Source organism: Mastomys coucha, unplaced genomic scaffold (genome assembly GCF_008632895.1).
Source record: "Mastomys coucha isolate ucsf_1 unplaced genomic scaffold, UCSF_Mcou_1 pScaffold22, whole genome shotgun sequence".
NCBI classification, from domain to species: domain Eukaryota; kingdom Metazoa; phylum Chordata; class Mammalia; order Rodentia; family Muridae; genus Mastomys; species Mastomys coucha.
The window spans coordinates 33061278-33075012 of NW_022196905.1; the positions used below are offsets into that span (position 1 = coordinate 33061278).

A 13735-nucleotide genomic window follows, 5' to 3' on the forward strand; every position below is an offset into this window, starting at 1 on the left:
ACACAACAGTCAAAGAAAATGCAAAAAGCAAAAAGCTCCTAACCCAAAACACCCAGGAAATCCAGAACGCACTGAGAATACCAAGGATACCTAAGGATAATAGGTATAGAAGAGAGTGAAGACTCCCAATGTAATGGACCAGTAAATATCTTCAACAAAATTATAGAAGAAAACCTCCCTAACCTAAAGAAAGAGATGCGAATGAACATACAAGAAGCCTACAGAACTGCAAATAGACTGGACCAGAAAAGAAATTCCTCTCATCACATAATAATCAAAACACCAAATGTACTAAACAAGGAAAGAATTTTAAAAGCAGTAAGAGAAAAAAGGCAAGTAACATATAAAGGCAGGCCTATCAGAATTACAGCAGACTTCTCACCTGAGACTATGAAAACTAGAAGATCCTGGGCAGATGTCATACAGACCCTACAAGAACATGAATGCCAGCCCAGACTACTATACCCAGCAAAACTCTCAATTACCGTAGATGGAGAAAACAAGATATTCCATGACAAAACAAAATTTACACAATATCTTTCTACAAATCCAGCCCTACAAAGGATAATAGATGGAAAGCATCAACATAAGGAGCAAAACTACACCCTAGAAGAAGCAAGAAGGTAATCTTTCAACAAATCCCCACAAACCTAATTCCACCTCTTATAACAAAAACAACAGGAAGTGACAATTACTTTTTCTTAATATATTAATTTGAAAATTAATATGACCAACATATCTTAATCGATTGAAATCCAATAATATGAGGAATTGGAAATTTGTTGATTGTCATCCAATGCTCTCTCTAATTTGGTAATTAGAGAAATAGGTCCAACGTTGTACAATCTATATACACTGTCAGCTTGTATGTTTGTGACAGTGTCTTGCAGTGTACAACATATGGGTCTTGAAATCTTGGTTCTCCTATCTTAGCCTCTCTATTAGTAGTATTGTTTATTTCATGTTTTTACACTATACTATGGTTTTCAGAACAGCTTATATATTTCAAAAGTATTTATATACCCAAAAGAAACATAGACGATTAACTAGGGAGGTTGCTTGTAAGAGAACAACAAAGTGAGACTGAATGCTTTGCTTGACATTTGTAACTCTTGTATCAAGTTTGAAGAAGAGGACTTTATAAGTTATTCTTTCCCTGAGATGAATGCTTTCCAAATTATCACAGCTAATGAACCAAATCTTACCCTCAATGTTTGTGCCGCCCTCCAAGCAGAACCATTGTTCATTGAAACAGTTGGTGGATGACTTTATGGATAGACCATCTTAATACCTACACCATCTCTTAAATGAATGTAACCTGTTCTCTGTGGACTGAGAATGAAGTCACTCACTCAAGTCAAATAGCTTTGACCATAGCAGGAAGTCTGTATCCAAAAATCGAGCCTACAATTCATTTCTTGGTGCAGCAGAACTGTCAACTCTCAGCTTAGTCACAATGGAGGTAAAATCCTTTGGTGATATGAGGGTCATTGAAATACAGCCTTACTACAATGAAACCCAATGTCTAAAAATTGTTCTTATTTTGGGCTTGTACCACAGTAAGAGCCAAGATTTTAAACTCTACTAAATACAAAACAAACAAAAAGACTATATATTCATGTTCATTTAAGAAAATACTAGTAGTGATGAATTATTTTTAAGTATACAGCTAATATGTTTGGAGTTATTTAAAACTTATATTGAGAAAATGTATTTTCACTATTGCTGTAGACGAGTATCTACATAAGGCTGTTAAATCTATTATTGTTTTATATCAAACAACTTTTATAATACTTATTTTTATTTTTATAATATTTTATAAATTTTATGGAATATGACAAAAAATATACTATAGGTATTGAAGGGGGGTCTATGGGAGGAGCGGTGGTACAAAAGAGGAACAAGAATGTGATTCATTTCTATTTAATTAAAATATGTTTTTAAATGTTAACAAATTCAGATAAATTGAAATCATGTAACTTTTCTGATAATGCAATAAAAGTTAAAAAAAAATGAAAAAAAAAAAAAAGAAAAGCTAAGTCCTTGGCAAGGTAGAATACACCTTTAACACCAGGAGACTTAAGGAGATCTTAAGGCTAGCCTGGGACAAAGCAAGTTCAAGATCCAGGCCTGGAGGTATACACCTTTAATCTGGGCCACACCTTTTGCTAGAGGCCCACATAAGAACACTGAAAGAAGGAAGATTCACTCTTCTTTGCCTGCTTGCACGTATTTGCCAGTACATCTCTTAGAACCTGTTTCTTATTCTGGATTCTAACTTATACAGAAAACCAGGTGAAACAACTAGCCTCATGGGACTGAGCAACTACTAGATTCTTGGACTTCCTATTCATAGCTGCCCATTGTTGTGTTAGTTGAACTATAGACTATAAATCATTCCCATAAATTCCCTTAACATATAGAGACATTCCCTAAGTTCTGTGACTCTAAAGAACCTTGACTAATATAGAAGCTAAACAAAATCTCAACAGAGGAATCTTGAATGTCTGAGAAGCACTTGAAGAAATGCTCAACATCCTTAGCCCTCAGGGAAATGCAAATCCAAACAACCCTGAGATTCCACCTTACACCAATCAGAATGGCTAAGATCAAAAACTTAAGGGATAGCACATGCTCGCAAGAATGTAGAGAAAGGGGAACACTCCTTCATTGATCATGGGATTTCAAACTTGTACTACCACTTTGGAAATGAACCTTGCAGTTTCTCATAAAATTGAAAATAATTCTACCTGAATACTCAGCTATACTGCTCCTGGGCATATACCCAAAAGATGCTCCACCATACCATTAAGTTCATAGCAGTCTTATTCATAATAGCCAGAGACTGGAAACAATCAAGATATTCCTTAACTGAAGAATCAATACAGAAAAAGTGATTTATTTACACAATGGAATACTATTCAGCTTTTAAAAACAAGGACATCATGAATTTTGCAGGCAAATGGATGGAACTAGAAAATATTCATCCTAGATGTGCAGGTCAGACTCTGTGAGGTAACCCAGACTCAAAGGACATGTATGGTATGTACTCATTGATAAGTGGATATTAGCCATAAAGTGTAGAATACCCATGATTCACCCCACAAACTCAAAGAAGTTAAACAAGAAGGAAGGCCCAAGCAATGATGTTGGAATCACACTTAGAAGGGGAAACGAAATAGTCATAGGAGGCAGAGGGAGAGAGGGAACTGGGTGGGGGAGGCGAATGGAGAGGCAGAGTCAGGTGTGGGGAGAGACAGGAGAGAGGCCTAGAGGACCTTGAGAAAGAATGGAAACCTGCAACTGCAAAGGATGGGTGGGGAGGGGAGAATCTCTAGGAAGTCCCAGAGACCTGGGATAGGGAGGCTCCCAGGAGTCACTGAGGGTGACCTTAGCTGAGATGCCTAATAGTGGGAACATGGAACCTGAAGAGGCCACCTGCTATAGCCAGGCACGACTCCCCCAGTGAAGGGATAAGGACACCAACCCACCCACAAAACCTTTAACCCAAAATTTATCCTGCTTAAAAGAAATGCAGGGATGGAACAGAGACTGAAGGAAAGGCCAAGCAATAACTGGCTCACCTCAAAACCCATCCCACAGGCAAGCACCAATCACTGACATTATTAATGATACTTTGTTATGCTTACAGACAGGAGCCTAGTATAACTGTCCTTTGAGAGGCTCTATCCAGCAGTGGATTGAAACAGATGCAGATACCCACAGCCAAACATGGCAGAGGTTGGGGACACTTATGGAAGAGTTGAAGGAAGGACTGAGAGCCCTGAAGGGGATGAGAACCTTACAGGAAGACCAACAGAGTCAATTAGCTTGGATCCCTGGGAGCTCTCAGATTCTGAGCTACCAAGCAAAGAACATATATGGCTCCGAGCGAGGTGCCTGGCACATATGTAGCAGATGTGCAGGTCAGTCTCCATGGCTGCCTTGTACTGGCCTCAGTGGGAGAGGATGAGTCTAATTTGGCAAGAGTCCTAGTATGTTTGGAGGGGGGGCACCCTTTCAGAGGAGTGAAGGAGGGACCTGGAGGGAAAGCAGTGTTTGGGATGTAAATAAATAAATAATTAAATCTTCTATAAAAAATAAAAAATACTAGGGGTGTGCTGATCCCATATCCAGAATCTAAGAGAAATAACACATGAAAGGCAGGGGCCATGCAGCATGCATCCCCAAGAGAAAGCCTACAAACCTTTATTAGCGAGAAGAACATTGGCTTAGAACCTTTCATATAAGTTATGCTGGAGCTGAAAGCGGGTGGGTGTGTGTGTGTGTTATTTAAATAGCAGTGACTGTCTTTCCACTGTGGCTCGGAACAGTAAGCACAAAGTTGAGAGGAGAAATCGGTGTTATCAGCATTTCCTATTACTCAGTTCATGCTTGGTGCCCAGTAGAACTCAGCGATCATGAATTTTTCATGATATTATGGCAACTGATTCATTTTTGCTCAACCCCGTATGCCTTGCTTAAATATTTAAGAAGTCCTATTTTTAAAAAGAGCATTTGGCAATAATTATGCATTTATGGTCTGTTCACAGAATTAGTTAAATGAAACAATGTCAAAATTGCCACACAATGCCCCCCATGAACCCCCTGAATGCCACTGGTTTGCATCTGTGTTGGATGATGAGTGCGTGAACGAACGATCCCAAGCATGCTCTCTGAACCCCAGCACGAGGAGTCACAGATTTTATCCTCTCGGAATGAGAGCAGCTAAGCTTCTGAATCCTTCCTACAGGAGACATTTGAGGTTGATTAGCCCACAAAGCCTGGAAAAGGGAAGGTGGTTCTAATGAAGAGATTGGTAAAAGGCTAAGAGAAGAGTATTGGGGGTGAGTGGTTGACACCCCCAAGAGGCAAAGCAGCCTGATTAAAGCAGGCTTGGGATGAAACTTTACTGCTGCCAACAATTTCTAATTTTAAATTAAATTCTAATTTTAATTAAAAAATTAATTTTTATTTAAAATTAAATTTTAAAGTAAAATTCTTATACAGCTCCCTATCTTGGCATGAACTCTGACCCTTGCTATCAGTTCAAGGGTGCTAACTTGTGAGTATTGCAAATATTACCACAGAGAAAGCTGCACACCCACCTGGGGCCACTTATAGGACAGCATTTGAAAAGCAGGCATTGTGTCAATACTCATTAGAAAAATTTAACTTACATTTATACACAATTAAAAATTAACTTTGTAGGGGTAAAAGCCATGTGTGTGTTTTCAAAACAAAAGAAAATTAAACTAAACTAAAAGCAGACAAAATATCATCCACACTTCCATGTTGAAACATTAATTTTGTTAGTATCTTGGCATAATAAAACCCCTCTTGTAGTATATTCATATAACACACATATAATCTGTTTACTTGGATTCTTTATGGTTTAGCTTGAGTTAATTTATCAATACATTGGGCCCACTGCATTTCATCCAGAAACAAACAAAAACCTACCCAAGATTCTTTTTCCATTTGTAAGAGAAGAATCATGCCATCATCATCTAGGTCAACATCTACAGAGCTGTAGACCTTGTTCTCATATATGAATGCTTGCCCTTAAGGCAGCTGCGTGGTCCCAGCCAGGGCACTGAACCCATTAAACTGAGAATCTGTGAGTGTAAATGGCACATTGTCTTCTGCCCCGGTCACTGCGAAGTCTGAGGCATCAGAGTTGAACTCCCACTCAGCAGAACAGATATTTACTTAGTAAACTGATGGAGAAGCACTGGAGGGTCAGTGGTGAGGCAGGACTCTGTCTACTGTGTATCTTTTGGGAGTAGCCACATTTCGAGTACTGACCACGTGTTTGGCGGGTGCTTGTTGGTGGAAATAGAAAGTAGTGAAGACAAACCATCTCCCTGTCTCCTCTTAAGAAGCCTGGCCTCCCTTGTGGCATCTCTCTACCCCAGCAGCCTGCAGAGCACTGGCACTATGAAATCTAGCAGCAGGGAGGAAGTCAAATGCATTCTTTCTGAGATATTTTTCTTAATGTTATTCCATTTATGTGGATTGGTGTTTTACCTGCTTCTATGTCTGTGCACACAAATGATGCTCTGGGACAGTGGACTGGACTCCTGGTGGTGTGGGCCATTCCTGTAACACTGTGATCCCAGACTCTGTTTGCTTCACTTTCTATCCATGCATGCTTTGATCTTTAAGAGCAAGGCTCTCCAATCTGCTCTAAGCTATGATTCTAACTCCGAAGCAAACATTCAAAACTCACAAGTCAAGCCCTTTCTGGCTCTTTAGGATAGTTCTAAAGTCAGTTCCAAACAACCAGATGACGGCTCACAACCGTCTGTACAGCTACAGTGTGTACTCATATACATCAACTAAATAAATAAATCTTAAAAATTATTCAGATTTCTTTTCTTGAGATAAAGCCATATTATTCCCAGGTACTCGCCACATGGACACCCCAAACCTCATCTTTGCATGCTTAAATCTGACCTTCAGCACTCCTGTTGCTAACATTGGAGTTTCAGGGCTGGAAAGAGGCCATGAGTTAATCACAGCTTTTTTTGACCACTCAAACCAGATGTGTAGCATAACTGTTCACACAGGATCAGGAGTTCAAGGCCAGTTTAGGTGACACAGTGAGTTCAAGACCATCTGAACTACATGAGACCCAGCCTCGAAGAAGAAGCAGGAGGAGGAGGAGGAGGAGGAGAAGGAGGAGAAGGAGGAGGAGAAGGAAAAAAATCCCTTTTGGGGGAAAGTACCATTATTAATGTATCCATTGAAAAAAAGTAAACATCACCTGGGGCTTAGCTGCTTTAGTGTAGAGCAAAACTGAAATGAGGCATGATGGGAAGAATGCATGTAGCTCTGAAGCTCACTGATGTCATTTGGGAAAGAGAAGTAAAGGAAGAAAGAAGAAGGGAGAACATTAAAATAGGAGTGTGTCAAGAAGAAGGCTGATTGTACCTGGGTGTATATTGTACTGATACTAATATATGAGGTTTTATTTACACTCTATCAGTGGGAGTGTAAGCTCAAAGGATTAATTTGACTTTAGTGGCCTTACTGAAGAGAGAGAGAGAGAAAGAGAGAGAGAGAGAGAGAGAGAGAGAGAGAGAGAGAGAGAGAGAGACAGAGACAGAGACAGAGACAGAGACAGAGAGACAGAGACAGAGACAGAGACAGAGACAGAGACAGAGACAGAGACAGATATTTGGGACCAGAGCAATGGAGCTCTCCCCTTTTCCACTGCACCCCATGGAGTCTGCTGCTCTTAGCCTCAAACATTCTTTTCTATCTCAACAGAGAGACCTGAACACAGCATCTCCCTGACACACAGAGTAATCAAGAGGGTAAATGCATACAGCAGAAGTAGCTGAGACAAACAACACACGAATACTGCCAGGAGCCCCTGGGCAGACACAGATAAGTTAGCCTTCTGAGTTTTGTATCATGATTAGTAAGAGAGATTAAGATCATTTAAATATTATTCTACAGGGGCTGGTGAGATGGCTCAGTGGGTATGAGCACCGACTGCTCTTCCGAAGGTCGTAAGTTCAAATCCCAGCAGTCACATGGTGGCTCACAACTACATGCAATGAGATCTGACACCCTCTTCTAGTGTGTCTGAAGAGAGCTACAGTGTACTTAGATATAATAATAAATCTTTGGGCTGGAGAGAGCAGGGTCTATCAGAGTGAGCAGGGCTGACTGGAGTGAGCAGAGGTCCTAAAGTCAATTCCCAACAACCAGATGAAGGCTTACAACTATCTGTACAGCTACAGTGTGTACTCATATACATAAGATAAATAAATCTTAAAAAATTATTCAGGTTTCTTTTCTTGAGTTAAAGCCATATTATTCCCAAAATGTTGAAGAAAAGCATCTACAACTGTTGGTGAAGATGGAGAGATCACATGCTACTCATGAACTGTTGGTGACTAGTGGTGAATCCGCTTCACTTCTGGCGAAGATCAGGTATAGTATGTTTGTATCAGTTAAATCAGTTTAACTGCTACATCTACTTTGCAAAATATATCTGAGGCAGCTAAAGAGACACACAGTTGAGGACACAGACATTTCTCTTTTAGGAAGAGCTGAGCCTATTGTACTTCTGTAAAGACATCAATACTATGATTTATAACAGTAATGCTTACTAGAGATTATTGTATTATGAATTAGAGTAAAAACTTAAGCTATGTCACTTTAACACACAAATGCAATACTTGTAGCCAGTGAAAATGAGACAGTCACAACTGTACACATCAGCTCAGTGGCTCCATTTCCCAACTATCCAGTCACCATGTAGGACTCTCATGGAGTGCTGACTTACCTGTTTATATCACAATCCTTAATTACAATGCGTGCCCTTACCTCTGGCTTGTATACCGCGCCTTCCTGACACGTAGGAAGAGCTAAAGAAAATGTCAGAGTTGGTATGTTAGCATCTCTATGACAGACAAAATCCTACTTATGGGCAAAGTTAATGGAAACATTTTAAGGTGACATTTATAAAGTACTCATATTTTACTGAACTTGTTCAAAGAGTTGTTAGTTTTCTAGATAGCAAGACGTTGGCTTTTCCTCTCCTCTCTCAAGTCTGGCAATTGTTAGAAGTAGAATTAAGGGACTGGTGGGCATAGTGTTTCCCTTTGCTATTTCTGTGAGAACATGTCATAACTCTTTGCTCTGTTAAACTGATTGTGGTCTTGCCTCTTAGCTACACACATAAACATTAACATCTGTGTGCTTGGGGCTCATATTCTCTTAAATTTCTAGTGATGGAGAGTCAGCTACAGATAGGAAGAGGCACATAGAAATTCATGCTTTTGAAAATGTGAGTTGGATGAGAAAAGAATGCAGGGGATAATAAGGAACTCCACACAAAATGGGGATTATGAAAATATAACAGAAGGCAATCAAAACAAACTATATGCACTTCTAATTACAAAAGTAGTGTGGCCAGGACATCTCACTCAGGTCTGCGCTTTACACCTCACTCTAACTTTCTAGTTCACTTTGTGTTACAGTCAGCGTCAATGTAAGTTCCAGGTTCTATTAGAATTTCATCTAATTACACAAGCCGTGCTCTATCCCAAGGATTGTGGTATTGACGGGAGCCTCTGGGCTAATTAAAAGCAACTTGACCTTTTCATAGCGCCAGTGAAATCAACTGAGTACGTATCTGATTTTTGTTGTCCCCAAGGACCTTACAGCTGGCTCTATAAGATTAAAAATACTTGAAGGTTATCTGAGGTCCAGAGGGTGTGGCCATCACTGCTTAAATTCTTGACATCCTAGCTCTTGACTGCCAAAACCCACATCCCCTTACAAGAAGCCAATGTATTGTTTCTGTTAAATGTCTGAAGAAAAAAAAATGAGTCACATTTTCTCTTTGATTTTAAAGAAGTTGTAGAGAATGCTAAAAGAGATGGGGTGTCCTTGCAAAATATTTAAGGTACCACGCACATAATTCATAAGAATAAACAACTAAAACTGATGATTCATCTAACAAACGTGTCAAGCCCATGTTTGGGGGACTATAAAATGAAGGAGATAGAGTTTCTGCTTTATTGAGGAGGAGTCTGTGCAGGGAAGTATGACTGTTGAGAATCCTAATGGACCTGACAGATGTCCCAGAAAAGGTACAAGGTGTCAGCTCCTGTGGTGGCTGGAATTGCTCAGATTGTAAAGGATGGGGAAGCGTGTTTTGGGAAGGTGGATAGTACTGTAGGAAGACTCAGAGACAAGAAACCACAAGCTATTCTACAAGATTCCAGGAAGGAAGTCCCACACAAATGGGGTGGGATGGATATTCTATGTCAATGAAGGCTCTTGCAGTCATCCTGGCAAGAGATGATGGGGACTAGTGTATGGGGAGATCTGGGAGGGGAAGTGGGTGTATTCAAGTTAGGGAATGACATTGGAAATCAGAGCAGTTTCAACACAATCATCTTGTGAGGGCCTGTAACCTCTCTAAGGGGAAGAGCTAGCTGAATAATTAGATGCACAGGTCTAGAGCCAAGCAAGAGGGCTTGGTCAGGAGATGGGGATGTGAGAACCGCTGACATGGGACTGCCATTTGACACTGAGACATGAGATTCAGGCCTTCGGGGAAAGAGAAAGGCCATAAAATGAACTTAGAAGTACCACCAGCATTTAGGGCTGTTGTGGGAGATAAGGCCAAGAAGGGAGACTTAGGAGAGGTAGCTAATTAGGAGAACAATTAAAATCAGACTCTGGGTAATAAATCAAGCAAACAAAGAAGCTGAAGCCACATGAAGTAAGTACCACAGGTACTAGCCAGATGGAGAAGCACGTTATCCTTCTCATCCGAATGTGACTTTCCCTCTTATTAGAAAACTGCAGTAAGAAAAAAATGTTGGGTCAGATTGAGATTTATGTAGCAAATAGCCCCCTAACAGCTACAGAGCAAAGGTCCTAATCTCTGCAGGCCAAAGAACGAGAAGTTACTGAGGGTACAAAACAGGACACATTAAAATATGAGGCAGACAAAGGGAATAGGGCTTGGGACGTTCCGAGGTTCACAGCCTGGTAGTTGTACAGAGAGCAGCTAATTGACTAGGCTCTTGCTATGTTCCTGGCTCTGTTTAAGGCTTAGACACCAACACCATCCAAACCATGTCATCTACCAGTGATGCCATCTGTCAGTCCTAATCCAGTAGCTCCCTCTTAACAACGCTTCTCATCTACCACTAATGTGGACACTCCAGTAAATATTCATTAACAGTCAAGGCTCCATCTCTACTATGGGTGTGCACCATGAGAGCTATGACTGTTGGGCAGTATTGCTAGAATCAAGTTGCTGTGGCAACATGGGATTGGGCTTTGGAGTTGTCCTTAACTTCAGAGGTCAGGGACTGTGTCTCTCTGGACTTCACTGTTACCATCTGAGGAACGGGCCAAGTGATACTCTGGCTCTATCCTTGCATGTGACCGATAAAAATAAGTGTTCCACACAGGGAGAGATATAAAATGGGGGAAAGTAAACAGAAGACTAGATGTGCAAATATACATCTGAGAGGGATAGTGTGGTGGCTAGAGGGCATCTGGTGAGGATGTAATATGCAAAGATGAGGGCTGAAACTGAGGTCACAGCCATTAGCCAGAGTGGATAGCACCAACTCAGAGTCCTAACTTTGCATGCTCTAGATTTTGAGAAAGGCCACTAATTATTTATATAGAGTGACCTTGGTCAGGGAATCACCTTTCATTCTTCCTCAACTGATGTCACAACCAACTGCTCAGTGATTGCAATCATCAGAAGTAATTACATCACCAGCTGCTCACCTATAAGTACTGTTCAAGTGTGTCTGTGGGTTTTGATGCAGTCATGAACGGAGAACAGCTAGAGATGACCCACTTTTTCTGCAAGATTGATGAGTTAATATTCATCCAACTCAGTTAATATTCAAGTTTCTATACCCCTCATCCAATTATTTATAAATAGCAGAAAGACATTAGTAGATTCCAAGGCAGACAGAGGTGTCCATGTTTTCCAGAGCAGAAGGTCAAACATTTCCTGTTTCTTAGAAGTCTTGTTGTCACTGTCTAAGATCTAAAAGGACACATGTCTGTTGATTTGATACCTAATGGATGTTCCTGATTTCTTACCTGGCAATGGCAGGTGGACTCTTCTGAGTGTTTTGATTTGGTGATGGGCAAGAAGATTCTGGTTTTGTCTGGTGATGAGATTCTGGAAAGTATGACATACTTGGGTCAGATTGCACAGTGAATACAATTGGGAGCTTTTGAGAGTTCACTGGGATAACTTTAATTTAAATTATTTTATTATTATTGTTCTGGTGCTTTCAGAAACCAGAAGTAGTACCTTGTGGAGGCTGTAAAAATTGCATGGATTGCTTACAATCTAAAGCACCCATGACTGGATTTTCCCAGAAATACAGAATATTACATCAGAAGGCATTTTAGGGGTTATTATAGGTGAATTAGTTTTGAAAGACTTTGGTTTTATTCACGAACTCATCCACCCACCCGTTCCTTTATTTGTTGGTTCATTCACACAATTCAATGAATCTTTGCTGAACATGTACAAAATGGGTTCTTCCCTAGAATCTGGAGTTACTGTGGGGAAGCCAGCTGTGGTTTTTTTTTTTTTTTTTTTTTTTTTTTTTTTTTTTTGGTTTTTTGAGACAGGGTTTCTCTGTGTAGTCCTGGCTGTCCTGAAACTCACTCTGTAGACCAGGCTGGCCTTGAACTCAGAAATCTGACTGCCTCTGCCTCCCAAGTGCTGGGATTAAAGGCTTGCGCCACCACCGCCTGGCCAAATGTGGTTCTTAAATACAAGGGAACTATAAGCAAGCAAAGCAGGAAGAACATTTTGGAGTGACATAAGGAAAATAAATTATGCTTTAGGATATAGGATTTTATTTATTTACTTATTTATTTTTTCGAGACAGTGTTTCTCTGTATAGCCTTGGCTATCCTGGAACTCACTCTGTAGACCAGGCTGGCCTTGAACTCAGAAATCCACTTGCCTCTTAGGATATAGGATTAATCTTGTGTGGCTAATGAGGGCCTTCTGAATGGTGACTGGTAAGTGACATTCTGATGAGAGTGTTAAATCAAAAGGCCACTGTGGGGGTCTGCAGGGTTTAGGGATGCCCACTGCCTGTGAAAACCACTTGTGTTCTCATTCCCGTCTTGTGATAGGACAGGTTAACTTCGATGGTTCTGATGTAAGCCAGCAGGTACCAGCTGGTTATAATCGGGAATTTGTTTTCTCAATGTTTCCTCTTTGGTCATTGTCCTAGGTAAGTTTAACTGTCAATGTCACACATCCTTCATCTGAAGGAAGAGTCTCAATTGAGGAATTGCCTAGATCAGATTAGCCTATCTGTCTTTGGTATGGGAGGGGTTAGCATGTTAATTGCTGGAGGTGGGCCCAGCTCACTGTGGTCAGCCCGATCACCAGGCAGGTGGGGCTGGGGTATCTACAAAAGCTAGCTGAGCATAAGCCTAGGATGTAGGTCAGCAACTGTCATTCCACCATGGTTCTTGCTTCTAGGTTCCTGCCTTGCTTTCCTGCCATGATTTTCCTCAATACGAGACTGTGACCTCAAAGTGTGAACTCAATATCCCCCGCCCCCACAAACACACGAGTTGCTTTTGGCCAGAATGTTTTAATCCCAGCAACAGAAGTCACAAGAAAAATCACCAGATTCAGCTATGCCTCCACATCGGAAGTTACTTAGCATGCCATTACTGTTTCTGCTTTTCATCATGGATAGATTTTAAGCAGCCATCCACCCTTATGAAAGACATTGAATATACTCTGACATGAGACTCATAAAGCACTTTCCCAGTTGTGATGGTGAGCCGTAAAACCAGGGAAGTATGTACACACTGACTTAATTTGAGTATTACTCTGCACTCTGCCCAAGGTTGACCATAGACTGGACATCTTTAACTGAAGGGACTCTGATTACTTGAAATGGCATTTGAGTCAGTGATAGGTCCATTAATCACACACCCATAAAATCACTTTTTGTCATTAAAAGCTACTTGGAACATCTGCCTCTCTGGAGCTTAATGATGCCACGTTCTTACATTACTAACATCAAAGTGTGATGCAAGGATACTTGGATGTCTTAGTACACTAAGATTCATCATAGATTTCATTTGGTTTTACAATTACTTCAGTTGCTAACAAATTCCCAGTTCTCTATCATGGTCCTTGGAATTCACAGACCTGAGTAGGCCCTGCTTCCAAGTGTTTTAGCTT

General features: G+C 40.6%; 1 protein-coding gene across 3 annotated transcripts in view; it reads right to left on the reverse strand.

The window, feature by feature from the left end:
* The window catches only part of Clnk (cytokine dependent hematopoietic cell linker), a 183335-nt gene that overhangs the window by 18417 nt on the left and 151183 nt on the right, over positions 1–13735 (reverse strand). For all 3 annotated transcript variants that reach the window (XM_031341968.1, XM_031341966.1, XM_031341967.1), the window contains exons 14-15: positions 11605–11686; positions 8344–8384 (exon numbers count right to left, since the gene is read on the reverse strand). In XM_031341968.1, coding sequence (XP_031197828.1) covers positions 8344–8384; positions 11605–11686 — 123 coding nt within the window. The remainder of the gene's footprint in view (positions 1–8343; positions 8385–11604; positions 11687–13735) is intronic.